Source organism: Balaenoptera physalus, assembly GCF_965194825.1.
Source record: "Balaenoptera physalus genome assembly, chromosome: 12".
NCBI lineage: Eukaryota > Metazoa > Chordata > Mammalia > Artiodactyla > Balaenopteridae > Balaenoptera > Balaenoptera physalus.
This window is the reverse complement of record NC_138897.1, coordinates 27954131-27977552: the sequence shown is the minus strand read 5'-3', so window position 1 is coordinate 27977552 and position 23422 is coordinate 27954131. Positions and strand designations below refer to the sequence as shown.

General features: G+C 52.7%; 1 protein-coding gene across 4 annotated transcripts in view; it reads left to right on the top strand.

Moving 5' to 3' along the window:
* Nucleotides 1-23422, top strand: part of ARK2C (arkadia (RNF111) C-terminal like ring finger ubiquitin ligase 2C) — a 111661-nt gene continuing 88239 nt past the window's right edge. For 3 of the 4 annotated variants that reach the window (XM_082416627.1, XM_082416628.1, XM_082416626.1), the window contains exon 1: nucleotides 1-271. In XM_082416627.1, the coding sequence (XP_082272753.1) occupies nucleotides 211-271 (61 nt within the window). In that variant the 5' untranslated portion in view covers nucleotides 1-210. The remainder of the gene's footprint in view (nucleotides 272-23422) is intronic. The other variant, XM_082416625.1, reaches the window with a different exon arrangement.

The following is a 23422-nucleotide window of genomic DNA, read 5'->3' as shown; positions in this document are numbered from 1 at the left end:
TTTGAATGTCGAGAGGGGCCGGGAAGGGAGCCTTTCCATGGGCCATCTGTCTCCCCGCCAGCCGCCGCCCCACCGCCGCCCGCGCCCCGCGCTCCGCCTCCCGCCCCGGCGGCTCCCGCAGCCCCGCCGCCGCCCGCGCCCGCGCCCCGGAGCCGCGCCACAAAGGGCCCGCGCGCAGCCGCCGCCGCCGCCGCCGCGCGAGGAGCCAGGATGGTCCTGGTCCACGTCGGCTATTTCGTGCTTCCAGTGTTTGGCTCTGTGCGAAACAGAGGTATCGCTTTTTCCTTTCGGGGTCCGCTTCGGAGCGTGGATCGCCGCGGGCACCGGGGTGGGGGCGGGCGCCGAGGGCGGCGGAGGGCTCAGGGCACACCCGCGAGGACGCGGGGCGAGCGGTGGCTTCTCCCCTCTCCCTTTTGGGGGGACCCCCAGTGTGGAGGTGGCTGCCCTCGTGGGAGCTTTTGCAGTGAAGTTAGGATTTGGCGATTTGAGTCCCTCCCTCCCTCCCTCCCTCCCCAGCCCCACTATTTATTCTTTGCGGCGGACCGGTTCCCCCAAATCATAGCCCCTTCCCCCAATACCTAGCCCTGTGTGATCGAAGGACGGAGAGAGATACAGGACTGCGTGTGTGCGCGCGCGCGTGTGTTTGTGTGTGTAAGCGTACTTGGCTTCCTGTGATTTTTTTTTGAGGTGTGTGTGTGTTTCGTGTCATTTTTGTTTGTGTTTCTCCATCATTTGGTCGTTGATACCGATGGCTGGTTAGCTGGGACCTGGCATCTGCATCTCCCATCTGCCCTATGCCATGCCCCAGCCCCCGCATTCTCGTGGGCACTTGCACGATTTCCCGTCCCATCTTTTCCTCCCCTTTAACCCTTTTTGTGTATCGCCCTTGTGCTACCCCTCCCACCCCATGGTCTTTGTATGACAGTTGCATTTATGGGTTCAAGATGCTGTGTGTGTGTGTGTGTGTGTGTGTGTATGTGAGTGTGTGCAAGTGTGTGCGCGCCTCGGAGAGTCAGACGTGCACTGCTGTGCACCCCTGGGCCGGGCCAGAGCGGGGTGCCGGCCCTTGGCTGTTGCGCTGTGTGTGAGGATGAGGTGGGACGCTGCCCCCAAGCCAGGCCTTTGCCCCGGGCAGGCGTTGACAAAGCAGCAGGCCGGCGCCGGCTTTGTTTTTAACTGTGATATATGGGGTGTGTTTGCACGGTCCCCTGCCCCACATCCCCTTTCCCTTACATTCTGCTACAACAATAGCTTGATTTTCCCCTCTTCTCCTCCCTTCACATTTCTTCCATTTTCTTTTAATCAGAAACTCCCACCTCCCAAAGCAAATCCGAGATGCATTTAGATTCATTATTATTATTTTTTCTTTTTGTACTCTGCCTCTGGACTCAACATTTCTCTTCTTGGAAATGTTTCTGCTATCCTCTCCCACTCCACGTCTGCTTAAATCCCTGCTGGCTGAGGCCCTCCCCCACTCCCCCTCCCTCAAGCTCAGAATGATGTCTTCCCTTTGCGGCCAGGGCTGCTCCACCAAGTCAGAGTGGGGGGTGGCGTCGCAAGCCGGCGCTTTAGTGCGCCCCAGGGGCCCGACTGGGCAAGAGAATGAAAGCCCAGCCCTCCTTCTTTCAGCCCAGCTGTCCCCAGCCCCAGCCTCTCCCCAGAACCTAAAAGGCAAGGTTGGCCCCCTTAGGCCTGTTTGAACCACAGTTTTTTCGTGTGATGATAGAATGATGACATTCTGCATTTATCAAATCTTTTTTTTTCTTCATTGTGTAGCTCAGTGAATGGTCAACTCGCTGCTGTGTGCGCTGTGACCCTTCTGCCTCCGCATTTAGCTGTATTGTGACACCCCTCTTAACCATCTCCTGTCTCCATCTGAGGAAGGCATTGCTATTTAAGCGGCAGTATCCCCTATCTCAGGCCAGCCTAGCAGTGGGGGGCGGTGGTGGAGTGGGTGTGTGAAGAATAGGAATGGGGGGGCTGGGTGAGATCTCCCTTGAAATGCCAACCCCTCCCCCAATACACAATTATATCTTATTACTTGGCATTTCCTCTTAAAACGGGTGTGGAACATTACACTAGGCAGAAATTCAAAAATGATTAAGAAGGATGTTGAGCCTGAAAGTATAATTATCCTGATTAAATCATTATCATCCTCATTAATACCACCAATCTCTAAATACCATTGCAGGATGCTGATTCCATGTTTTGAAATTCAAATTGCTCAGCTGCCTTTAAATTTTATTTTTAATACACCCCCCCCTCAAAAAAAAAAAAAAAAACACCCAAGAAAACAAATTCTGCCAGTCAGTCAAAGTTTACTTCCATGGCAAACACGCCCATAGGAAATTCAAGGGCTGAGGGTTAATTGGGCTGTGAGTAAAATTTAGCACAATGTGGTAAGAATTCATGACCTTCCGATAGAGGATACTAATGCTTAACTCAACAAGGTCCTAAACCACAATCTTCTTGTAAAACTATTAGATAGCTTGCCAGCTTAAATCTGTTCCTTTTAGTTTCCATTGTAGTAGTATAGGATGTAGGCCATTTCAGAATAGATGTAGAGAAATAACCATTTTTGTATCTCATCTTGTTTAGCCGAGTACATTGCACTGTAAATCCCTGTTAAGTGGATTCCTTTTGCCTTGGCTTGGAGGCTGTAGCACCCCATTTCCCACTTATCTGGGTGGCCATCAGCTAGCTTCCTGGTAGCACCCAGGCATAAGTGAAGAGATTACAATTAGTCAGAGGCAAAAAATAATAAATATAGATATGAAAAATTTTGATGAAATGACAGTTGCTGCTACCCTGAAAATTTGGTGTAGCAAGGTCCTTGACTTAAGGGGGAGCCATAGCCATGGTGTCTTAATTGTTTAATTGTACAATGTCAAGAGCATCTTTGGACATCCGCCCTGGCCCTCAGAGCTGCCCCTTTAACAGCCGGCTCCCTTCTGCTGCCTCGCTGGCCAGACCTGCTTGAAAACTGAAACAAAACAGCAGCAATAAAGAATAAGGCCCCTACTTCGAGGGCCCTTCCAAAATAAAGTCCCAAGTGGCCTCCCCAGATTGCCATTTGGCAATCTGAAAAGAAAGAGAAGAGAAAAAAGAAAAGAAAAGAAAAAGGATCCCCAGCAAAATGGTTTTCCATTAAACAGGGATAGCGTGTTCTGCTGTGCTGAATTACTTCCTGTTCTTATTTTGTGGGTAATTTTTTCTGTATCAAATATCCTTTCGGTTGTGTATCTTTTTCACCTTTTCTTGTACTAAAACTAAAGCATGATCTGTATTTTTTTACATCCCCCAGTTGACAATGTACAGCGCTCGGTTAGAGATGTTACCCTGCTGAAACGTACTGTGCTCGTGTAGCCCGGGCCATCTGCTCATTGTACGCTGCTTTTGTTCTGTTGCCCTTCCGAAGCATGGTGGGCCCAGCCTTTTTTTTTTTGTATCGTGTGCATGACGACATTGTTACACACAGAATCCACTAATACTAATATACAATCTCTCAATAAAGAACTAGTTTCCTATATTAACCTAGTGTGCTTTTTCTCTTGCTGTTTTCCCATTTATTGTTGTATCCTGCTGTTTAGATTTTCCCCCTTGCTTTTCTATCCCCACCCTCACCCACCCACCCACCACTCCCACCTCCCATTGTAAGATTTGAGTGAATGCCTTCTGGTTTTTTTTTTTTTTTTAACTTTTGTTTTGTTTTGTTTTGTGGTACAGATATGGTGACTTTAATCTCATCTAGTCCATATCTTTCTACAGTAGATGTCTGGGGCAATGCGGGGGTGGGTCAGTTGTCCTGTCACACCAAAATAGCTCTACTGCATAGAAGGAACTCCTATCTTTGGCTACCTGTGTACCCACCCAATAGCCTCCACATTTCATCTCAGTTTCCAAGTTACATGGGCACTCAGTTTATGATGCTGGTGAAGAGATGGGGCTGTAACACTTAGGTTGAGAAAAGGGATACTGTTCTTAACTAGCAATCTTGTAGCATTTCAGACTCGCCTGAAAAACCCATTTTCAGTTGTGTTTTAACTTTTCTTTTTACTGTTTTATTGATTTACTGTCCTTATAAGTCATGCTGGGGGTGACATGTTACATGCAGTTGAAGCCATGATCTGGAATTTTAAAGTACCCTCTTCTGTGTGCATATTTAAATTGTTGGGACCTGTGATGTAAGTTTTACATTGAGATCCTGCATAAGGAAGATGTTTGAAACAGAAACCAACTCAGACCACTCCCACCTTCATCCCAGGGCCAGCAGCCTGACCTGTTACTGTAGGAATAAGAGGGTCTGTGCCCTCTGTAGGCTGTGAGCCAGGTAAAGCTGATCACAGCCTAGTTTCCTGACAGCTGCCTCATCTGTGGCTGTAGTGTCCGTCCTGAGAAAGAAAGCCAGGTCTCTGCCATTGTCAGAGTGTGTTGGGGAGATCAGGAGGGAAGTCATGACCTTACCCCAAATTGAATTGGAAGAAGAGCCCTTAAAATATGTCTTTTTTCCATAATTATATTTGAGGAGCCAGTGGAGAGGTTTTTTTTTCCCCAGAGTGGAACCCAAATTCAAGCGTTTGTCAATTACACCTATTCAATTTCAGCTCAGAACAAGCCTTGACAAATGAGGCGTTTTAGTCACCACGGAAATTAGTTGATTAAAGAAATTCACGGTTCCTTCAAAGGGTCATCGTTCTGGAGCCGCTCTTCCTTGGGCCAACGTGCTTCCTCCTCGCTCCTGTGGGCTGTCTCCTGGCCCGCCTCTGCCCCCTGCCAGCGTTCCTTTCCCAGGCAGGCGCACCCCTGCCTGACCACAGCGCTTCCTTGCCTTCTTTGTGGCTTGGTGCGGCTCTCCTCTCCCCCCATGGCTGCCCTTTCTGCTCTGGCCCTTTGTTCTCATGCTCTCTCCAGCCCAGAAGGGAAAGCTGAGCTGATTTACTGTGACACATGGACACACATGCAAGTTCCCAGCAGAGGCTCATGTTGTAGTTTTTGTAAGAAGGGATATGCAAGTCTTCAAGGATTTTGTTTCTCCCCCTCCTTCTTCTCCTCTCCTTCTCATTTTATTTTGGTTTTAATGAAATGTTTAATTTTGTTCCTAGTTTGAGAAAGCAAAATAAACCATCTTCCAACCAACCTCAACAATAAGGAAAACTACCCCAACTCAGGTGATTGCTGTCATTTTTGTCCTAGAGAGCAGTAGTTCATTAGATTGCTATTAAGCAACTCTAAGATTTTATTTCTTTAAGTGAATGTTATGTATGTTGGAATTATTTGGTCAATACGTTTTGAGGATGCTTTAGTAACCTAGTAATAACAAAGAAAGTTAGTGGGTTAGTGGGAAGTCATGTTTTAGCAATTTATCAAATGCATACTATGTTTTCATCCAGATTGTCAGAATAAACATATTTATCTGAAGGAGCCTTTTCCTCTGACTGGATGATCCAGTCATTACAAAGCCATTGTACTTTATATCTACTCTCTCAGCCAACAGATGTGTACCTGTTGTAATAAAGTTTAACTCTAAAAGATTTTGGAAAAGTCTTCTGCTCCATAGATCCTACACCGAACTTTGTAATAAGATGGAACATAGTTCTTGTTTATGGCTTTTCCTTTTGAATAAGAGAACTTCTTTCCTGAAACTAGCACCAGATAAGGTCCACCTAATTGAGGAGCTTACTTGAATAATAGTTTCTCATAAATCAGCAAATACTATTAATCACTCAAGGTTAGGGGAAAAGACCACCAAGAGTCTCCATGCCCTAATATGCTGATAACAGAGACTGGGCCACCTCTCACCTCTCTTCCTTTCGTAGTTTGTTCACTTCCTGCCCTACCCACTATGTCCTTCCCATCTTTAAATAAGCAGCCTGGGGTGTCCATTGGAAACCTTAATGCTTTTCTGGGCTAGGGAAGCAACAGCTCTGTGCTGGATCCAAGTGCAATGTGAAACCCCTTTCCTGGCCAGGAGACACAGGCCCTTGACTCCGACTCAGGGAGTGCTTTGGATGTCTCAGTCCTAGCTGACCACGGTTGCTCAAATGTGCAAGACACTTGTGCCTTGGTTTCTCTTTGAATCTAAATAGCTCTTTAAAAATTCCTGGCTTAACATAATATGAATGTGAATTAGTTTTTGTTAGTATGGTATGGTTTGGCCACAGATGAACCAATATATTTCTAAGAGAATCAGAGGGGAAAGCTTACCTTAGAGAGGCTCAGATTTTCTGGATGATTTAAAAACTAAAAGCAAACATTCAGAACCCCACAGCCGAACCACTTGCAATGCCTGTATTTTCATGTATTCAGTCATTCATTCATCACTGACTCACTTCTTTGTTCATTTAGTTAATGAGTGTTCATTGAATTCCTACTTGGGGCCAAGTGAAGCAGTGTAGGACCTGGGTGCCTGCCCTCCTGAGGCTTATGCTGAGGCTGGAAGATGAATGCTTAGGAAACCAGACGCTGAGATGTTCTGTGCCACAGCACCCAAACGGATGGCAAGAACGTCCTGACTTGAGGTGGGAGGAGCTTGGAGCAGTCCAGTGGTCGAGTCCTACGCCAGTCTTGACTGGGAAGGGTGAACTTAGGCCACTGCTCTGAGCATCATCTAAACAATGCCTATCATTACACCTACCTGATAGGGTGTGTGGTGTGCAGACTTTTCAAAGGCACCTGGCACAGAGCGGGTGCCTAGGGCATGCTAGGTGGCTGCCCCCGTCCCCCCACACCTGTAGGAATTTACTGGCCAAGGGATCAAATAAAGTCAGGGATGACTTGCTGAGGAAGTGGGGTTGAGATGTGCCTCAAAGGTTGGTATGTATACAGGAGGAAGAGGAGCGACAGCTCCAGGTGGGGACCGGAATGGAGTGAGACTTTGGCCAAGGCCAAGTGGCTCTGCTGATTTGCCAAGAACAGAAAGTGCTTATGAGGAGGGGTGTGTGTGTGTGTGTGTGTGTGTGTGTCTGTGTGTGTGTGTCTTGGGGTATGTGTGCAGACCTGTTGCCTTGCACATCTTCGGGATGCACTGAGACCATTGTCCTGTCTTTGAATGGTTCTCCTGAGAGCACAACTCCAGGGGATAAGCAACATGAGGTTGGGAGAATAAGGGAGAAAAGGCTGGAAGATGTTTTGAAGTCAGTTTCTGAAGAACTTTGGAAGCTCCGGCAGAGTTTGGACTTGCTCCTTTATCCACTGGGGGCTGTCTTGGGAGAGTGGTGCTTCAACAACTTCTTATTCTGGCAACTGATGACAGGGGGTGAGCCCAGGGGGCTGAGCCGGGGAGGAGGCCGTGGTGGGCATCCAGGGCTGTTGGAAGCCCAAACCAGGGCTCCGGGGGAGGAGGGCTTGCAAGAGGGGCCTTCCCATAGGAGGAAGTGAGCAGAACTGAGTCAATGGGGAGGGGCTCAGGGGCGGGAGTTCCGGGGGTGCCTGGGAAAATGTAAGACCATGAAGACAAACAGGGAAGATGGGAGGAACAGTCAATTTGGGGGATAGGTTAGTTCAGCGTGCAGATAAATAGAATTTGAGGTGCAGAAAGTGGCAGAGGGAAGGGGACCATGGCAATGTCCTGGGATTTGAGACTTCTAGTACCCGGATGGAGTAGAAAATTAATTTTGATGATAAAAATGTATCATATTTACATGACACACCCTCAAAAAACTCTCCCTCCGTGCCTTATTTGGCTACACAGATGCGTCTTTAGTTATGCAGGTCACACTTTCAGCAACCTCTCTGCCGACACTGACCCCCTCAGGGAGCTGTGCCCCCGTATCTCAGTTTGAACAACTTTTATCAAACTTCACCCTTCTTGAGCAAAGAGAACCCCAAGGCCGGCAGGTGGCAGGATCACTGCCTCCACAGTTTTGCAGAAAAGGTCGGCCCTCCCCACGTGAGGAGGATAGCAGAGTCGGGGAGAAGGATGGGGCAGGGGTTTGGCAGCTGGGGACAAGGGCAGGGCGTGAGAGGGGGGGCCCGGGCTCCGACTTCAGGATTCGTCCTGTCTGCAGAGAGTGGATTTTCCCTAATTCAAAGCTCTTTCTCTTCTGTTATCTTATTTCCTCCTCAACACATCCCGGGAGGAGGCAATTGGGGGCCAGAGGAGGCAACTGAGGCCAAGGGTGGGGAAAGTCCATCCCTGCCCACCCCCAGCTAGGAAATGGCTGAGCCAGAAGTGGATGCCAGGTGACTAGCCGGCCGGCTGTGTTTCCCTGCACTGCCTCCATGGCCTGTACACTGTTAGGAAACCTCTGGAAACCAAGACAAGCATTGGGAAGGAATCCCTGCTTTTCCTCCATGTCTGGGGGCATCAATTTGTCCGCATTGGGAGAGGTCTCTGTCCAGCTCGCAGACGACCATGCTGTGAGGCAGGTCAAGTCCCCAACCTCGAGCTCTCCTCCTGGAAGGGGAGGCTGAGAGCCAGGGAAGGTGCATAGTGGACCAGAGAGACCCCTGGGTAGGAATGAGCAGGGGCTGGAACTCCTTGGTGAGTCCTTCAGCCTGCAGACTCTGGCTCGGAGGAGGCCTGGCCGGCTTAACTGGGGGGCACTCTGCTCTGATTGCCACCTAAATAACCAGGTGTTGCCCTTTGAGGACTTTGGCTCCCAAGTCATGAGCACATTTCCCAAGCTTCCTTAGGTCATTGCGATGCCTTCGCAGATTCTGTCTATGTTATATCATCAGGTAGTAGAATCACATTTTGGAAAGTTTAGAAAATAGACCAAAAGGAAAAAAATCTCTTAGGAGTCCACCTCTCTGTGATCACTTTAGTGAAAGGCCTTCCACATTTTTGTTCATACTCATATACGTCTTTTTTGTAGAGCTGTAAACAGTAATATATGCTTCTGCATTCTCCAGTTTTTCAAATTTAACATATCGAAAGCCTTTTCATGTTTTGCTAAGCTGTTTTCACCAGCATCACTTTGAATGGCTTCACCATATTCCACTTGAATGGTGGCTCTGCGTTCGGGCTTGGTGGTTTGTGAGGCACCCAATGGCCCTGGGTCACGGGCCACTCCTGCTGGTCTACCTGTGACCTCCCGCGGGCTGCTGTTTGGCCATTGGAGGGTAGGGGGTTAGTGGAATCTGACAGCTTCCAGGCCTCTCTGCTCACCATCAGCCCCTTCCATCAATGGGCCCAAAGAGGCGGAAGGAAGGTCAGGAAAGAGGGTGTGGGGAAGGAAGATTTGGATAAATTCTTCTGAGATCTGGGTTCTGGTCTTTGTTCTGCTGCAAACGTCCACTGTGATCTTGAGCAAGTCTGCTTCCTTCATGGGGTCTCAGTTCCCCCATCGGTCAAATGGGGACGATGGGTCCATTGTTTCTGCCTTACAGGACTTGTCACGTGAAGTAATACACGTGAAAAGAAGGAAGAAGCCAGCCAGAGACAACAGTAACAATAATGGCCCATTATTCAGGAGGTAGTGCTCAGACAGGCTGTGCAGGACGGTGGGCGCAGCCCTGCTTTGAGGCTGCCCTGCCAGTAACCCCCCGTGTGACATGCTGGCGAGTCTGACTGCTCTGGGTCTGTACCTCCTATCTGCCAAAGGAGATAATTGCCCCTAATTGCCCCTTCCTGCTCTAAAAAGCTGTGATTTCCTCTTGATGAGAGTAACTTACATTTCCATTGTCTTTTGGCCTTTTCACTGGGCAGCAGCCATGAAGTTTGGTGCTCAGTAGACAGGCACCTGCCCTCCCACCGGCCGCCCTCGGAGGGACAGGGGGGCAGCAGGGACTCCCGTGAGCTCTCCCCTTGGGAGTCCTGAGCCTGGGCTCCATCCTGCTTCCTGGGCTGCTGCTCTCGTTCGGCTTGTGAGCAAGAACTTCCCTGGGGTGTCGTTGCTTCCTCTTGCCATCCTTTCCTTTAAACCTCCCCCTGAGGTGTGCCACTTCGGGGCAGCAGGGGAGTCAGCCCTCCGGGAAGTCGCCCACGTGGAAGGGCTCAGCTGCGCCTCCCAGGAGGTGGGGACGCAGTGGAGTGGAGGAGAGGAAGTGGCGGCTGCTGACTCAGCACCAGCCTGCGGGAGGAGAGGGGGCGGAGGAGCTCTCCGAGGCTGGGAGGAAGTGAGGACTCAGCCAGCACCTGTCTCAAGGAAGGGCAGGAAGCTCTGGAGCAGCTGCTGTTCCTTCTCTGGGGCTGCGAGTGGGAGAGAAGGGGGTGGAGGCCCGCTCAGGGCTCCCCGTCCCCCCACAGCCTGTTTGCTTGGCTCCAGCGCTCCTCCCCGCATCTGCCAGGGCCTCCAGGCCACCCCCTCCCCATTGCTCAGGGGCCCCTCCATGCTGCCTGCCCCCAGGACCATCGTGCTGCCTCCTACAACAATGACTCTGAGGGTGCTAATGGGTGATTGTGGCCACCCGGCCGGGGCAGGGGGCACCGGGCTTCCCTCCGCCGAGGGTGGCCCTTCCCGTGGGGCCCTCAGTCTCCCTGGCACTCCCCTGGAAGGGGAGCTGGCCTGGGCGGGCCTACTCCTCCTCCAGCACGGCCCTGCCGCCCAGAGCTGAGAGGTCCAATTCTGGGGATGGGGAGGCGGTGATGGAAAGACCTGGGTCCACGGGCCGGTTCCCTCCCTCGAGGCTCCCTGAACTGCTGGTCACCCCTGGCCCAGCGGCGTGTGCGCCTCACTTGGTACTGAGGGGGGGAGCCAGAAGAGGTAGCTGGACAGGACTTTGGCCCTGGTTCAGTTGGTGGTGGCCAGAGCCCCTCTTGGACACCAGGGTGGGTAGGCCCAACCTTGGCTTCACCTTTGGTGGACTCAAGTCCCTCGGGGCATAGGAGGGAGTCAGGCATGAAGAGGAGTTCAGTCAGCTGGTCCACAGGGAAGCTGGGCCTGGGAGGCGGCTCCTGCCTGACTGCTTTTGGCTGAGGAGAAACTGAGGCTCCCAGGCAGCGGTGCCAGGAAGCAGGGTGGCCACAGAGCCACAGCCGGAGCTGGAGGGGGAGGGGAAGGTAGGTAGTAGGAGGCCCCGAGAGGGAGCTTGGACCCTCTGGCACCTGCGGAATCCAGCCTTCTCCCCACCGGGAGGAATGGGGCTGCAGGAGGCGGGAGGGGAAGAGAGGTCTCGTGGGTGTAAAGGGAGCCACAGCCATGAGCCCCCACCTGAGCAGGTGAGCTGGGAGTGTGATGGCGTAGGCGGAGGAGGAGCCCAGACGTGAACCTGGGACGGTGTTTGCCCAGCCCGTCCCCATCCCATCCTGAAGGGTCCCCCCCAGCCCAAGCTTCCCGCAGGAGAGAGGCGGAGGAGAGAAGGAGTGAGAAGGAGAGAGGGTAGGAGGAGGAAGTTAGAGACGCACTGTCTCGTCACTGAGCCTCACTTCTCAGCAGGAAGCACCCATCTCTTGGGTACTTGCTAAGTCTGTGCCGGTGCCTGCAGAGTCCTGCCTTGTGTTCGCCTGGGTGGGTGGGCCTGGCTTGCCCACCAGACTAGACGGGAGACTGGACAGGTGTGCAACGGGCAAAGGGCAGAACCCTTGACTTGGGTCAAAAAAAGGGCCTTGCCACACCACAGAAAAAACACAGGGTGGTTTTCAGTTTTCTTGCTAAATTTGGATAAAAGGAGATCTTTATATTAAACTAAGCAAGGAACTCTTATGCCACCAGTTACAAATTTTGCATGGACTTTTGAGTGAAAACATAGGACTTTAATGACATATTGCATTCACGCACTCCAGGCCAGTCCATACCCCTACGGCTGGGGGGCTGGGGTCGTTTCACACCCCTCTGACATTTGGGCCCTCCTGGGGAAGAGTGTGAGGGGCACTCCTTGGTAATCCAAGGCCTCCTCTTTGCGGAAGTGGGAACCCAAGCCTGTCCAGAGGCTGGAGTAGCTAAGCCAGCTCCCAAGGGGCCTGGTCAGGACTGGGACCCGGGCCGCTTGACCCCGTGGGCCAGCGCTCTTCTCGGGTCTTGACTCTAGGCCAGCTGGAGGCAGCCGAAGCTCCAGTAACTCCAGCAGGATGGCCAAGGGGCATTTTGTGGGGGACAGGACTGGGCAAGGCTGAAGACAGCATGGGGTTTAACTGGGCAGAGGGAGAAGGGTGGCATTTCAACATGGTGGCCGATTCACATATACTCCTAGTCTGCAGAGCCAAGGCCAGGAGTGGGAGCCACAGTCTGAGAGGAGAGGGCGGCAGACGGAGACAACCCCATGAACTGGCGCGGGAGGAGGGCCTTCCTGTGGGGGACACTCAGCAGAGGGCTGTCCATGATACTGTAAGGACTCTTTTTTTTTTTTTTTTTTTTACAGTGATAAAATATACATAGCATATAAGTTGCCATTTTAACCATTTTATAGTGTACACTTCAGTGACATTGAGTACATCCATCATGTTGTGCCACCATTACCACTCTCTACTTCCAAAACTTTTTCATTACCCCCAACAGAAACTCAGGGCCCCCTTGACCTTGAGGCCTGTTCCCAGGCAGGGCCAAGCTGTGCTTGCTGGGCCCCCTCCGGGACGGTGGGGGAGATTAAGCGGTAGCAAGGAAAGCACAGGTTTTGGCCTCAGGGAGGGTTCAAGCCTGGGCTTGCCACCTACTTTGGGTGACTTTGGACCTCTCTGAGCCTCAGTCTCTTCATCAGAAAAAAATGGAGATAATTGCTATTAATACTAGTGTCATGGGGAGGTGAGGGTGAAAGAGAGTTATGATGCATTTAAAGTACAAGCACACGGACCTCCGGGAAGTGCTTAGCAAAAGGTGGTCATTCTCAGCTCCTCACTCACCCCGTCCCCTCTGAACACACATCCCTGTTTGTTTGGGCCTGGAACAGTCTAAGGGGTCCAAAGGGAGTGCAAAGGGAACAGACAAGAACTGGCATGTTTCAGCTTCACTGGGTAAGCAGTTACTGAGACTCTACTTTGGGCTGTGAGCAACCGAGGCACAGATAGCGTCTGGCCCACAACCTAGCTGGGGAGACCCCCGAACACCCCTGGAGTGGGGTGGAGAACGCAGATTGGGCTACACTGAGGGCCAGGCCGATGGTCATGCTGGCTGGAAAGTGTGGCCCAGCCTGGAGCAGCTGGCCAGGGTTGCTGCCCGGGATGGGAAGTCACTGAGGCCTGGTAAGTCAGGAGGGCCTCCTGGAGAAGACAGAACTGGAGCTGCTCCCCAAGGAGGGAGTGAGCTGCAGCTTGCTGCCTGGGGGAGCTATCAGGTCTGCCCGCCCCCTGCCCCTCTCCCACATAGGCCCAGATCTGATCCAAGAGGTGAATGTTCAGAGTCCTGTGGCTGTTACCTTGTCTGATTTTTCTTTTTCTTTTCTGGAGCATCGGGCCCTCTCATTTCATTGTCATCCCACCCACGCTAGTCCCCTTCTTCCCTGCTCTCCCCCAGCCCCAGCCATTTCCCCTGTAACCCCCTGCCTCCTCCCACCCCTTTGCCTAGCTGGACTGCCTGAGTGCTCCCATGGGTCCACGTGCCACCCCTTGGGAGGGCCACACAGAGTGGGATGCTGCCTGGAGGAGCTGAGGGTTTGTGGCCTCCTCTGAAGTGGGCAACCCTCTCAGGCACTGGTTCTTCTCCCTGCAGAACTGGGTACGATTCTCACCTGCCAGGCTGAGTGAGAGTCAAATGAGACGGTGGATAGAAAGCACGCACCATGACACCTGGCACAGAGCACGGGGCTACGCTTATCGTTATACGCGGCTACCTGCTAGGTAGTTGCCACGTACAGGATCCCCTGACTGCTCCTGGGAGGCACTTTGAATTTGGTAAGGGGAACAAAGCGTAGGGGAAAAACTTGTCTGAGTCTCAGTGTTCTCATCTGTAAAATTGGGACAATCGTAGTAACCCCTGCAACAGGGTTATAATGAGGCTCAGATTTGATCTCTGACCACACAGATGTGTACCTTGTGTCGGCATTCGACCAGGTGCCCTGCCAGGCACTGGAGGCACGACGACAATAACAACAACATGAGTATCAGCAAATGCTCACATAGCACTTGCTCTGTGCCAGGCGCTCTCCTAAGCATTTTAACTGCCCTAGGGGTGTCGTCCCGTGGGAAACAGACCCTTGAACAATCAAGAAAGTGTGGTTCAAGGTACATGCTGTGTGCTCTCTCAGGAGGAGCTCAGGCTGAGCTGAGTCTTAAAAGATGCGTGGGGCTGACCAGGGGGAGTTGGGGAGCAGGGTGTTGCAGGCAGAGGGGCTGCAGGGCACAAGGACTGCAAGGCATAGGGTGGGCTGAGGAGCAGAGTACTGCAGAGGGGACGTGGGAGGAGGCTAATGTCGTGTGGGGCAGCTGGGCCCTTGTCACTCCGAATTGTCACCATATCAGCGTTGCCTGCTAATCAGCATTGCTGGTGGCTGATTGGCCTTTGTCAAGAATGAAGTGCACACGGTCTACGCGGAGCTCTGGTATGTCCGGTATGAAATAAGGGCTGAGGGTGAGACCTGGGCGATGCCTTTGAAGGTCCAGAAAACAAGCTGGAATCCTGACAGACCCCCAGAATAATAATAATGGGGCATAATAATAATAATAATAATAATAATAATAATAATAATAATAATAATGTTATCATGGTCTACTGCTGAGATGGAGCAGTTCAGAGGAGGGGAAGGGGAGGGGAACGTGGTATCTGGGAGACCTGGCAAATGTGGGGATTGAGCTGACCCTTGAAGCAGGGGTCTGGGGCAGCATTTCCGAACACACTGTCCAACCAAATCCTGGGACCTCTTGAGCTGTTAAAAGCTGTTTATGCAAAAGGGTTATGTGTTCCAACAATTTGAAAAAATGCTACACACTATACCCCTGTCTTATGTCTATTAGCTTATTAAAGGCTCTGATAAGTCCTGTAATAAAGAACCCCCTTTTGGTTCTGCTTCAGTAGCATTTCCCCAAACTATCTGAACACAGAACTCTGTGTGTGTGTCTGTGTTTGTGTGTGTGTCTGCGTTTGTGTGTGTGTGTGTGTGACTCCTAGAAATATGTCTTGAACATGGAGCACAGTTTGGCAAATGCTGGCCTGGGAGCCAGGTCATCTAGCTCAAGACTGGCTAAAAGCAACTCCTTATACTGAGGGGAAATGGAGACTGAGAAAAAGGCTGCAAAAGATGGCTCATCAGTAGGTGACTGCTTTTTCTAAGTACCCACCCCCTCCAGCCCAGTCTTCCTCCCGGGAGTGCCATCCTTACCTACTCGAGAGAATACTCTAAGATCAGAAGGTCAGTGGGGAGCCGGTCACTCACTCCCAGTGCCACCCTTGCAGGCTAGCCGGGGAAGCTCTGCCAGCAGCCAGGGAGCCGAGGTGGCCCCGGAGGGAGCTCCTGGCCACTGGAGGGACTTGTATCCGACTCTGCTCAAGACCTCCTCCCACCTTCTTATATTTATGACCTTGCCCAGGTTCCTCGGGTTGGGCTTTCTCCCTACCCACCTGTGAGCCCCTGTTCCCCGGAACCCACAGCTGCGTTTGACACACTGCACACGACCCGTCTAGCACGTGACGTGCACATAATAGTGCACCTGGATGCTCAGGCTGACACATGCCCATCTGTACACAGTCCCCGAGTCATACACATTTACACACTCGCACACAGGCCACACACCTGCGTGACGTCAGCAGTCCACTCATCGACACTCATAAATATCTGTACACACAGAACATTACACAGTCACATGCACAGGTGACAATAGATGCACACAGCCACTTGCTGCTCACACATGTGAGTATACACGGCGACACCATGATACCCACGCACGTTATCTCTGGAGATACAACTTAAATGTCCGCTTCCCCTTCTTTCCACTGACATGCCTCCTGAACCCCATGAGGTGGACACCATCACTGGATTCACACAATTAATATCCCAACAAGCCTTGAGCCAGGATAACGCCACCGGGCTTGCGCATGGCCACGTGCCCCAGCAGAGCCTGTGGCCCCCAGTTGTCACCGTCCTCAGGGCTCCACTGTCTCCATGAGGCCTTGTTGCGGCCTGGGAGGGGCAGTGGCCTGTGTGGGCTACTGAGGGGGGCACCCCTGATTTGCCGTGGTCTCTGCTATAGCTGCCTGGTGATGGATGAGACAAACATCGCCCAGCTCCTTTGGGATGCTATGTGGCCTGGTGGGCTCTGTGGAGGAGGTGGGCCTAGAGCTGGTGTTGAAGGCTGAGGTCCCAGTCAGTAAGAGGTGAGAAAGGGGAGGGCACCCAGGTGGGAGGCCGCGTGAGGGGCGCGGGGAGGACTGAGCACGGCTGGTGGCCCCTCAACCCTGAGAACCCTGGCAGCGGTTATGAGGATAGTTTGGGCAGAGTTGGAAGAAGAAGCAGTGGGGCCAGGAAACGGCCAGCAGCCCTGCTCGGCTGGGGTTTCCACCCGCCACCCTGGGTGCTGGTCCTGACACCTGGGAGACTCCTCAGCCGGTGCTCAGCCTCTGCGCAGGTGGCTGGGGGAATTAAACAGACCGTGCGGTATGAATGGCGCTGCCCTGTTTTATAAAGTGCCCTAACAAGCTGGCGAGCCGGGCACACTCAGTCTTATTTACGGCTGCTATTATTTCTCTGACATTGAGATTACTTTGACGACAGCTGATCATAAGCGCTTCTATCATCAGATGGGCCCACTACCTGGGAGGAGAGGAGGGCTGGATTTAATTTGTGAATGGTGTGCTGGGTTCTCCTGTTCCTGGAGTGTGTGTGGGAGCCTCAGCCATAAATCACGCAAGGCACCAGCAGCGCTGAGCCCAGAGGCCCGGGAGCTGCCCGATCCGGCCACGTGCTGGAGGGGCATGTCCCGGCAGGTGGGCGGGTCTGTAGACCCATGGAGCCTGGCGGGAGGCACACCATCCCTGCTGCGAGAGAGATCTGGGGCATCACCTGGCCAAGCAGCCTTCAGACTCTAGAGTCTACACCAAGTAAGAATCATCTGGAACTTTGTTAAAACACAGATTTTTCCAGCCCTACAGAGTCACCACCTCTGGGGGGTGGGGCTTTTGACTTTCCCAAGTCTGCAGTTTTCTCGGAGGAGGCCTGCCTCGGTAGGCCTTGGCCTGTGAACAGGCTAAGTGGCCCCTCCAGGTTCCCCCTGCTCCAGGCGTGGCTTCCCTTCCCTGGGTGTCTGAAGAGAAGGACACAGGAGAAGGGCTGGCAAAAAATAGGCGCTGAGTGGAGAGCTAAGACGTTGGGTCTTGAGCAGGATGGTAAAGTCGGCAAAGGCTGTCTCCTTCCTGCCATGGAGCCCCCAGCACTGTCACGCCTCAGCTGTGAGCCCCTCCTGCCGGGCAGGAGAGAAGCATCAGCTCATGAACGTCATGCTGGGGCTTACAGGCACCATCTCTCTGTCTTCTTATGTTGATCTTTGGGTTACCCTTTATTAAACCCCATTGAGAGATGAGAAAACCCAGGCAAGGTATGAGGTGGTTTTAAATTTCATGGCCTAGAAACTGAGGCTGGGACACCTGGTCCCTTCTATGACCCGAGGCAGTATTCCTACCCCGGGGGCAGGGCTGCACACACCAGACTTTGCATCCCTCAGCAGACAGTGAATCTACGGGGTGTGTGGGGACAGGGTCCATGAGAACTCGAGGTGTTAAAGAGATGCCCCCGCTCCCGAGCAGTCTTCCTCTCCGATGGGGGCTACATTCCTTGGGGCCCCTGGGCCCAATGCAACAGATCTTTCTCCACTCGTGGCCTGGCAGACTCTGTCACTGCAGGTCGGTGGGGGACATGGTTGTGGGGCAGGAGGGCCTGACTCACACACATGGCCCCTGACTTGCCTTGATGGAAGTGAGTGGCCCGTGGGCAGCGACCTTGCCCCTTGCCTTTCCTTGCACTTCCTCAGCCTGTCCCAGGATGCTAGCCTGTGTCCTCTGCCTCCCAGGCCCTGGCCTTTCCTTCCCACCACCGACTTTCCTCTTGGCAGCCTTTGCAGGACTCTGCTAGGCACTTTTGAGAATCCTTCAGGCCAAGCATCCCTGGTTCCTCCAGTGCCTTTGGTTCCATCCAGATGCTGACTTTGATGAACTCCAGCTGGTCAAAGTCCATAAAATGAGAAGGAAGCCAGTATGGACTCCATCAGATGCCCTCCCTTCGTTGAAAAATCTATGCTTCCTTTAACGTAGCCTAAGTTTGCATCAGATGTTTTGAGTACACGTCACCCTATTATTGAGCTTAATTCATGCAGACCTGAACTCTTGAATCTGATAACACCTGTTTGGAGACACTTATGTTTTCACCTAGTGGAGTCGGTTTATTGGGTAGGGTTTAGTTTGGCTCTGGTGCCAGAGACTCAAAATAAAGGTGGCTTAAAGGGGGTACCAACTATCTCAATCAGCCTGGAGTTAGTGGTCCTGGGCAGGTGCTGATGTCAGGGACACAGGCATCTCTTCTCTTCTTGCTCCACCCTCCCTGGGGTATGGCCCTTTTCTGCGTGTCCAGGACAGTTCACCCTATGTCCACTTTCTAAGCAGCAGGATGGAGGAAGAAGAGAAAGGGCAGGAAGAGAATGATATATTGCCGCCTGGCACCTCCACTTGTATCCCATTGGCCAGAACTTGGTCTCGTGACCACACATGGCTGCAAAGGAGGCTGGGAAATGTAGTTTTTATTCTGGAAGGCCATGTGCCCAGCTAAATTTGAGGGTTCTATTACCATAGAAGGAGAAAACAGATGTTGGGAGACAGCTCATCACCTCTGCCTCAGTTGGTTCTTAGTACCCACAGATGAAGCCTTACATTGATCCTATTTAAAGACTGTCCTATGAGAGAAACTTATGGTCTCACAAGCAAACTCCTTGCCTATGGAAATTAAAAAGAGATTGTCTGTGTCCACTCCTCTCAGTTGAGTGTTGCGGTGGATGGGGCTAACATGCCCGCCATGGCTTCACCTAACAGGCAAGGACCAGACATCAAGACAGGAAGTGAGAAGCCACTGTCCAGGTTGGTGTCAAACCACTGACCTGTGTTGATAGGATGTGCTCATTCATTTATTTACAAATTCTCCTCATTGCCCTGGTGACTAGGTTGCCTTTTCCATCTTGTCCACAAGAATACAGTAGAATGTGTGAGCTAAGAAGGAGGTCATAACTGTGAGTGCCCAGCCAGGGGTGTGGTGTACAGACCCTCAACAGAAGCTGTGTGTCCTCAGGCAAGGTATGTAACCTCTTGGAACTTTGTTTTCTCATCTGAGAAATGGGGATGTAACCATGACCTGCCCCTGGTTGTGGGCGAGATTCAGCCAGAGTCCACAGGCAGCACCGGCGCAACGTCTGGAGCAGGAACGGAAGCTGCCACAGCAGCGGGGTGGCCTGGGGGTCAAGAGCATAGGCTCCAGGTCAGGCTGCCGGGAGCGAGTGAGGCTTAGCACTCTCCGGAGAGGTTGTTTCTGTGAGGATTATGTGGGGTACGGACAGCGTTAGCACAGTGCCTGGCAAGGGGTGGGCACTCCGTGAATGCTAGTTTGTCCCCTGTCCTCTTCTCTGATGCCATGGGCAAAGGGTGTCACCCCATCCCCCCCAGATGGAGGGTGGAGGCGGGGGAGGCCTCTGGGAATCAGAGCAGAAGTGACCGGCCAAGGAGACACGAGCTGCTGGCAGGCAGAGGCCCAGGACCCTGGCCGCTCAGGCCAGGATGCTGCCCACCGCCCCAGGCTCCTACCTCAGGTCCTCCCCGAAGGACGGTGACGGAAAGGAGGCTTGAGTTCCCGAAGCAGCAACCGGACGCGGATATCCCATGTCGAGGGCCCGCAGACCTGGGGGCCTGGCTGGACCCTGTCCACCAAGACCCAGCTCTCAGGGTTTTTACTGGAAGCCTGGAAAGGCAGGGCTGGAAGGGAGCCCAGAGATATCCACCCCTTCCAACCAGCCCCATTTTGCAAAAACAGATACCCAGAGAGAGGAGGGTACGTGGCCAAGGGCACCCAGCCAGGGTGGAGACCCATGCCCCACCCCCCCCCCCCCCCACTCACTCCTGGACCAGGAGGGCAGGGGCCACAAAGCTCCATGTGTCCCACTTTCTTTCTCTTCTCTTCCTTCTGCTCCCAGTTGTGAATCAGGTCATTCCTTCCCAGTGCAGTCCTCATGTCCAGTCTGTGGGAGGCCAGGGAGGGTCAGGCATGTTAGCAGAGGCACCTGCAGGGGCCAGGGACGACCTCTTAAGGGAGCAGCTGCGATGTGGAGGGAGCGTCGCAGGGTCAGGGATGGGGCTTGGGCTCCGATGCCAGTCCCGAGGGTCACTGGTGTGTGCTGAGGGCGAGAGTGGGCAAATGGGACCCGCTGCCAAGGTTAGGGTGGAGATTAACCCACATAAGTTTGTAGACTATGCGGGGCCATTCAGATGCGAGGTTCCGTTCACTCAGGCTGAAAAGATGAGGTTCTCATACACAAAGCAGAGGACGGGAAGGGCTGATGAGGGAGCGTAGGCATCCAAATCCAACAGTGCTATTGACAATACAGGGTCTACTTATATCTTAGAGGACAAGCAGGAGAAATCTTTACAAGCATCTCAATAATTGGTTACGATATTTCCAGGGCGTTTGCCTGACACTTCAGGGTTTCACAGAACACACCACTACAATCAGTCAGTAAGCTCTAAGGTGCATTTGTACATTTGTACATTTCCCGTCTCTGAAATTGGGATGTGATTTTTCTAGATGCCCGTGCGTCCCAGTTTAATTGCCTTTTAAAAATCTTTTGGGGGTTCATAAAGTGATGGTGCACTGTGCAATTGAAGGCCTCTTTGAAATTTAGCATTCTTTTTAATGCTTCCCATTCACAAAGATTTGGGGGCCACAGCTAAGTCTGTAAAACCCTCAAAGGCAAACTTCAGTGCCAAGTTTGTGATTCACGAGACCTCGGTTTCTTTCTCACCACAAACATCCCCCTTTACCTTGTTTTTAACATTTCACGACCCCTCACATCCAAGGACTCAGGAGGATGAACACATCCCGGAGGACCAGAAGGCAGCGAATCTGGAGATAGGAGTCCTGGGACCTCTCTGAGCTTTGTTAAGCTCTCTGGGGGCCTTGGGCTCCTTGCTGGTCCAAGGGAAAGAGCATCCTTTCTGCTTCACTCTTCAGGGGCTGGTGAGGACCTCAGGGAAACTTTCTGTCTAAAAAGCTTTGCAAAGGACAGACATGCCCTACAGTTAATATTCTAGAAAAAATGCTAACTTCCTTTACCTTCCCTCTCTCCCCAAACCAGCTGTCCAAGCCCTCTTCCCGTGCCTATCTGAGGACCACCAATCTTCTAGACACACAGGTGACCCTTCTGGAATGCTGACCCCTCCTCCTCCCACTCCTCCAGCAGCTGCAGTCTCCCAGTGCCCTGGGATGTCCCTTCCTAGGGCCTCTGCCGCCCTTGCATTCGGTGCCTGCCTGGCCTCCCCGCTCCCTCTCTCCTCCCCGCCCCCACCCCGTGTACTCAGCTGCCCCCTCAAGACCTTCCCTAAGCCCAGCTTTGTACACAGGATCCAAAGCCTTGCATGGCCCCACTGTTCCTGCAGGACCCCTGTACCTAAATGCCCAGTACAGCCCCACCGCATGGGGGTATCTGACTGCCATGGATGGTAAGGACGTGACGAGGATGACACAGAAGGACCTCTGTGCCGGTGGAGGCATGGCCAGGTGATGGGGGCTGCTGAGTCAAGGCCACGGGCTGGTCCTTGGCAGGGTTTTCATGGCCCTTGGCTCTAGGCCAGGATGAGGTTGGCTCAATGCCGGTCCAAATCTCTACCATTCCTCTCTCATTCTCTCCTTTATCTATTACTTAAATATTTAGTAAGCCCCTACTCTGTGCCAGGAACTGCTGAGCCAGGCTTCAGACCCAGGCAGGGGACCCCAGAGTCTGTGCAGAAGTTGAAAAAAATTGCTTTATCTTCCTTCCTTTCATCTGTTTGTTTATTCATTCACTCATCCCACAAATGTTGATTGAATGGCCCACCCTGTCCCAGGTATGTTCCAGGCACTGAGGACACAGCAGTGAACAAGACAGTCAGGACCCCTCCTCTGGATTTAGGGAGGGACGACGGCAGACAGCAAATACGTAAGCAGGTAAACAGACAGCATGTAGGGGGTGACAGGGGCTAGGGTGCAAAATAGCACAGGGTAAGGGGGCCAGTGATGCTGGGGCGGGGGTGGGGCAGAGGCAGGAGGTGCTCACTTCATGTCCACACTCAGGAAGAACCCTGTTGGCATTGCCATGCTTACCAGAGCCCGAAACTTGAGGGCAGCGAGAGAGGGAACCCAGAGGATGTAACGGGGTGAATCTTGCCTCCCTTGTTATGGGTGGGGTTGGCTGCTTCCTGCCTCCTGATCAGGACAGGGTGCCCACACTGCTGGTACCTGCTCCGTACCAGGCACCCTAGCAGCACAGTCCTCACTCCTGGGAGGTAGAGACTGTCATTACCCCTATTTTACAGATGGGGAAGCTGAGGCAAAGAGAGGTCACCCAAGGTAACACAGCTGGTAGGGGTGGAGCCAGGATTCAGACCCAGGCAGGAGACCCCAGAGTCTGACCTATGTCTACTCTGCTACACTGGCCGCTGTATATCTGTGTCCCACCCCTGGACCCAGTGGTTCTCTGAGCCCTGGGGCCAGACAGCTGCCTCCCCCACCCTCATCCCTCGGCAGGGGTGCTGACTGGCGGGTGTGGCACCCGGCATGGCGTTCCAAACCTTTCTCAGTGCACGTCTTGCTGTGGCTCTTACACATGAGGAAACTGAGGCCCAGAGAGGGGAACTGACTTGCTCAAACCATATACTAATTAATGACCAAAGAGGTTCAAGGACTCTCTCCCTCATTCTCCTCCCTTTGTTTGATTTCTTTGCCCGGAAGCTTCAGGGCTCGTGGCAGGGGCATGGTTGGGGGTGGGAGGAGGTGGAAGCACAATGGGTCTGTCCATATTCTGGGGACCATCTCTGAGGACAAAGTGTGTGCGTGGATGTGCATGCACGTGTCTTTGTGTGCATGTGTGGGCACGTGTGTGTATCGGTGCGTGCACATTCTGCGTATGAAGGTGTGTGCACATGCGTGCACATGTGTGTATATTCAGATTCCACCAAGGACTCCCATGAATCAAATCCGAGACACGGGCAGTTGAGGGTTGAGAGGGCACCCGGGGTCTCAGCAACCCCTTCCAGGGCTCTGCCACACCCCAGGCATTGCCACACTCAATGGCATTGCCATCTGCTCTTCTCACTGTGTCAGCTCTCCGCCCCCTGACTCCCTGCCTCTGTTCTACACCTTGGTCACATCCAGTCATGGTGCAGGTGTCCGAGGTTTTACACTCAGGGAAAACTGAGACCCCGAAAGATTAGTGGGCTCCTTCAGAGCCAGATGGAGCCCGTCGGAAAGGCAACATTCTTTGCCTTTGAGCTGCAGTGTTGACTTTGAGTAGTTCTCTTATCTGTCATTAGGGTTACCTGGGGAGCTTGCAAACATCCATATTCCCAGCCCCCCAGGCAGAGCTAACTTTCTGAAATAGGAATCTACATCTATA